This window comes from Octodon degus, unplaced genomic scaffold, assembly GCF_000260255.1.
Source record: "Octodon degus isolate 3935 unplaced genomic scaffold, OctDeg1.0 scaffold00079, whole genome shotgun sequence".
Taxonomy (NCBI): Eukaryota; Metazoa; Chordata; class Mammalia; order Rodentia; family Octodontidae; genus Octodon; species Octodon degus.
The window spans coordinates 5,396,826-5,402,518 of record NW_004524655.1 but is presented as its reverse complement, the minus strand read 5'-3'; the positions used below and the strand labels follow the sequence as shown (position 1 = coordinate 5,402,518).

At 43.9% G+C, this 5,693-nt stretch overlaps 1 protein-coding gene across 1 annotated transcript in view; it reads right to left on the bottom strand.

Annotated features, from left to right (window-relative positions):
- The window catches only part of Ccdc60 (coiled-coil domain containing 60), a 112,531-nt gene that overhangs the window by 15,350 nt on the left and 91,488 nt on the right, over nucleotides 1–5,693 (bottom strand). The window contains exon 8 of the mRNA XM_023720933.1: nucleotides 2,317–2,401. Coding sequence (XP_023576701.1) covers nucleotides 2,317–2,401 — 85 coding nt within the window. The remainder of the gene's footprint in view (nucleotides 1–2,316; nucleotides 2,402–5,693) is intronic.

The window sequence follows — 5,693 nt, the reverse complement described above, 5'->3', positions numbered from 1 at the left end:
GAGATTAGGGAGATTTCTTTCCCAGAGGAATTAATGAAGGAGGGAGATTCCAAGGGTTCTTGTGCTGTAACCATGGTTATATTATCACTAGATTGATGCAGGGGCCTCATGATGGGTCTCCTGAGACCCAGGCTTGAGTGTGATTTTGTCTCTAAAGACCTTTGCGGAAGTCACTCATCGCTGCTCTTTTCTATCTTTGAGATGCAGCATCAGTGGTGGTTAATGGTGCTGTGAAGCTTTCACAGGGCACTAGGTAGGAAATAAAAGCAATGACAACCCCACCCTCCATCAACAGTGTCACTTATTGAGAACTTACTCTATTCCAGGCATAAGCTATTGTGTTAAATAAATGCATTATCTCACTAAATGCTTTAAGTAACTCATTGAAATAGACATCCTTTCCATAATGCACCTAATACACCACAAGAGTAGCACCATCTAATTCACACTCTTGCTCTTTTCCATAGCTAATACGCTTCCTGTTTCAGAAGTGGAATCAGACCCAGAGAGGTGAAATGATTTGCTTACTATCACAGGGCAATTAGATGATGGGATGGAGATTGTGCCTAGTGTACTTGGTTTTAGAGCCAATACTCTGGTGCCATGCAATCTCATTTTAGAGATGAGAAGATGAAGGCGCTATGGATTAGAGCTAAGTCTCCTGCCCTTGGAGGTTGTTGGATCATGGGGGCACTCAGTCCTCCATGGATTTTTTTTCCATTGGTGAGTTCCATGTGGAAAGTTAGGAGGTGGGATCTGGCTGCAGGTGAGTCACCAGGGGATGGCCTGGAAGGGAGCATCCTTGGCCCCACTAACTCCCTTCCTTCTCTGCCTCTAGGATGAGTAGCTTTCTTCTGCCATATCCTTCTGCCTTGCAGTATCTTCCTTGGAGCCAGCTCATTGCAAACCAAAACTGTAAGCAAAAATAAACTCCTCTTTGAAGTGGTTGGTGTCAAGTGCCTTGTGCTAGTCATGGGAAAGTGAAGTAGACAGGAGGTTTTAAGGAAGTCTAAGTAATTTCCCCAAAGGACCCAGGTTTTGAAGTTGTATCAGCCTGACTCCAAAACTAGTGTCCTTGCTGTGAGCACTTATAAAGGAAGAGGCCTATCAGGCTCATGTTTATCACTGTCTGTCTCTAATGTTGACAAATCAGGGTCACAGTATGGGTCTCATGGGCCAACACTCTGGGTGCCTCCAAGTGCCACCTTCCGGAGTCCCAGTGGAAGATGAGGCCACACCAGAAAAATTCATGATGAGCATGCAGAGGCAGGGCATGATGGCTGTGAAGGTGCTCAGTGATCTGTAATGATGGTAATAACAATGCCCAGCAAGTCACAGCCGGCATTTCAGTAGGCTGAAGGCAATGACGAACCTCTTCTCTTACCTCATTTATTTGCAAGCAATAATTTGCTTACTCAGGGGGATCATCACTTTGCGAAGAGAACTCTGACTGTAGCTTGCATACTCCCCGCAGCTTTTAGAGGTCATGAGTCCCACAGACAGGGATTTCTACCAGAAGGGTGACACCTGAGGGTCATGTCCAATATTACCTCTTAATGAGTTGGCTGTGTTGGTTTCTTCCTTGAAACTTGGCAGGATGCCTGTTGCTCAGAATGCCAGGCTCAGGAACTGAGCTTCCCTAAGATGAGATCCCCAGACTTGTGTTAGCCTCTCTTCACCCCATTTTGGCTGTATTTCTGCTCTGTGAAGATCCCATGGTCGCCTCTGACCACACTCACACACAGCTGCCTGCACATATTTCCCCCACCTGCCTTGTCTTTACCTCACTGCTTTTGGTTTCTTGCTTCATCCAAGTCTTAAGTGTTTTTCAGAGGCAAGAAGAAACTGATCACCATCTTCATCCCGGAGTAGGTACATGTACTCTTTTCCCTCTCAGTTCCAAACTCTTCCTTTATCACACTTCTCATGATGGTAACTACTACAGGGTCTATGCATGTTCATACACACTCATGATGAAGAGGGTTGAAAAAGCACAGAACTCCAGATAGGAAGTGCAGCAGAGTGGCAAAAAGGGTGAGTTTTGAAATAAAAATCTGAATTCAAGTCATGATCTTACCATTCGCTAGCTTTGTGGTCCTGAGCAATTCTTTTAGCCTCTCTGAGCCTCATTCCCGTTTTTGTAAAATAAAGAGCAATAGTATTCACATTGTAGGGTTGTTGTAGCAATCCAGGAGATAAGACACATGCATAAACTACATAGGACAGTGCTGCCACAGAAGTACTCAATAATTGGTAACTGCCGCTGTTAACATTAGCAGCACTAGGCTGATAGCCTTTATGAGTTGAGAGAAATACCTGGGAACTTTTCTTTGCAGCTCATTTTCCATCATAATTGTCCTCCGGGCATCTTCCCGAACCATTTCCAGGAGCTTCTGCAGATCTAATGGGAATAGAAGAGGTTACCCACAACTTGAAGTGGAATTGTGTACAGCCAGACTCCAGGCTAGGGTTTGTTCTAAGTGTCAGAGAGCTGGAGAAGGAATCCACTGGGGTCCAACAGAGGTGGCTTACTGCCCTGCTTAAAATCTGCCAATGACTTTTCATTTTTTTTTTTCTTGGCAACTCCATATGGCCTATGAGGCCTTGGGGGATCTGGATGATTTTATTTTTTCCTTTACTCATGTTAAATTCTGCTACAATTGGAGGCAACTCTTTCCCATTCCAAGAAGAAATCTTGTTCAGGAAACCCCCTTTGATCTCCATAAGCCTGATTTTCCAAACTGTTGATTTGCCAGCTAAATCAAGCTCAGAAATGTATTACATTTGATTTGAGGTGCATGCCAGCTTTTTAAAGGTAGGAGGTTTTGAATAAATTTTCAGAGCTCTAGCTCCCCTGGGAAAGAATCTGAAATGGGGCTACATTGCCCTCATCCCTGCTGCATGCTGAGTGTAGCCTTTGGATTAGTGTCTGCTCTTCAGCTTCTTATGGCTCCCACCATTCCTCTTACTTCATGCTTAATACTATTGGTTTCTTACACTGCATAGAAATACTTCCTCAGAATTAGTTGTTATGGGTTGAATCATGTCTCCCAAAAGATATCCTGAAGTCCTGGTTTCTAGTAACTTAGAATGTGACCTTATTTGGAAATAGACCCAATGCAAACATAATGGATTAATATTAAATCATGTTAGAGTACAGTAGGCCCTTAATACAATATGACTGGTACCTACCCTAATAATAAGAGAAACATACACAGAGAAAATAGGGCCCTGTGGTATTAGAGACAGAGATTGGGGTGATATACATATAGAAGACACAGATTGCTAGCAACTACCACAAGCTAGAACAGTTAAGGAAGGCTTTTCCCTTAGAGATTCCAGATAAAGCATGGTCCTGAAGGTACCTTGATTTTAGATGTACAGCATTCATAACTTTAAGGCAGTAAGTTTCTGTTGCTTTAAGACATCTGCGCTGTGGCATTTTGTTAGAGAATTAATACACCAACACTTTCAAAAGCTGAAAAATGAAATATAAACTATGCTTTTTAAGAAATGGGAAATTGAAAGCGAATAGTTATATTTTCTATGGATACATATGTGCAAATCTCTATTCTCTTCAGTAATTTCTGCTCTTTAACTTGGAACTTGCTTGGTGACAACCAAGCCCAAGAAAGAAATGGGCTTCAGAACTTTCTTTTCCTTCTGTTGGAAGCTGTCCTTGGTGCTGAAACACCGCAGTGTGAGAATCTAACTTTGTGAATGTCTTCTCCATCCAGAATTTCTCTCCAGATTTACAAACAAGAGAGAGAAGAGGCTTGGAATGACAGCAGGAAGAGCTACACATGCAAACAGGCATTGGAAGACCAGAGCCTTCCCAGGAAATAAAAAGGGGGACTTTCAAGATAAGTTTCAAAGAATTCCAGGAATAAAGAAAATCTCACACTAGCAATTGATAGAATTTAACCAACTGAAGGGAGAGTCTTGAACATATGCCCCAAGCAGCACAACCTGTTTGCATCTCCAAATAAGCAAACATTATATGGTGGGCTATATGGCTAGCTCCGTGCCACGTGGCTAGAGTAAAAGTGCTTTTTAGTTTTAATTTTCCTCTTGATAGAAAATACTGGTGGTGAGTAATAGTGCTTAGTACACTGTAAAGAACTGGAGCATGCCTGCGGGTCTTGAATCATGGGACTCATGGAAGCTACTAGACCAAAATGATTAAGTGGCTATCATCAAAGGAACTCTTGGGTTACCACTGTTGCTCTCCCATAATCTTGCATTGAAATTTTATACTTGTTTTTGTTGCTTATTTTTAAATAAAAAAGTTAAAAAAGAAAGCACTGGTGGTTCTTGTACCCTGTGTCAGAGAGGTTAGAGAGGCTGATGTTGGGTTTGCAAACCTTGGCCAGGCCTCTCACAGTTTCCTCCCTTCTCAGGTCTTCTGAAAGCACATTCTCTTCCCTCTTTATCTACCACATCTGGACATATGCCTGCCTGTGGACTCCTGCAGGGCACCACTCTCCTCACCCCTCCCCCGTAGCACTGATCTCATGGGATGGCCACTGCTGGTTCACCTGTGGACCTTCACTTTGGGCCTGTGAATTCCTTGTGGTCAAGGGTCACATCTTAGTTGTCCTTCCACTGAATGCACCGGTAGAGTTCTTGGCACATGGGATCTCAGTCAATAGTTGCAGAATGGATACATGAACAACTGAGGTGAGAAAGACTTAGGGATCTAGGGTACAGTGAGCCAGTATCTGGATGTCTATGAGAGAGGGTAATGCTAGTGGAGACACTTGTCACCCCTTGCTGGGTGCCTGCAGTCAAAGCACACTCAGATTTTAAAAGCCATACCTGGAAGGGAGACCTGAAGCCTGGGGCTACCCAAGGCCAATTGTCCAGTCTTGTTTATGAGTGCAAGCACTCACTGGGTGCTAGAGAAAGAGGGTCACTTCTTAGTAAACTGAGAGACATCTAGGCTGTGATAGATATTAAAGATTTAAGCATTGTCCACTCCATCTTCATTTTGTGGGCAAGATTTTATTTTACTTGAATCTAACCCTAATTTTGGTCTTATGATGTCATCACACATCCCAGAATCCTTAGGGTGTGACAGAAGCCTATCAGTGAGGGTGTGGCAACTGGTTTCTCCTCCTCTTCCTCTTCTTTTTCCTCTCCTCCTTCTCCTTCTCCTTCTCCTTCTCCTTCTCCTTCTCCTTCTCCTTCTCCTTCTCCTTCTCCTTCTCCTTCTCTTCTCTTAGGAACCAAGAAGCAATAATGGACAGGGCTCTCTGTCCTCCTATCCTATCTATAAGCAACCCAGACATGGGGTGGGTGAATGCAGCACATAGCCCTGGTGACCTGGCACACTGGGCAATGCCATTAGGGAATTAAGTGTACATCTCTCTGCACGTGAGCCACAGATTTTTTTTTCTGCTGCCTACCTGCCTCCAAGCAGCAATGGTACCAAGATGAAGTACAATGCATCCTGTAGCTGAGGTTGGGCATGTGTGAAACTGAACAGTCTTGGGACTCCTCACAGTTACCTGATGGCATGGTTTGTGTCCAGTTGTCCTCCCAAAGCCTCATGCAGTCATGGAGCAGATTCCTGAGTTTGTGATTAATTCATGATCGAATGCTGGGGTTATGGGTGTGAGGGCTACACCTACAGACAGCCTGAAGGTGATATAAGCAAGGGAGAGAGGCTTGCTCTCTGCAGCTGCCACTGC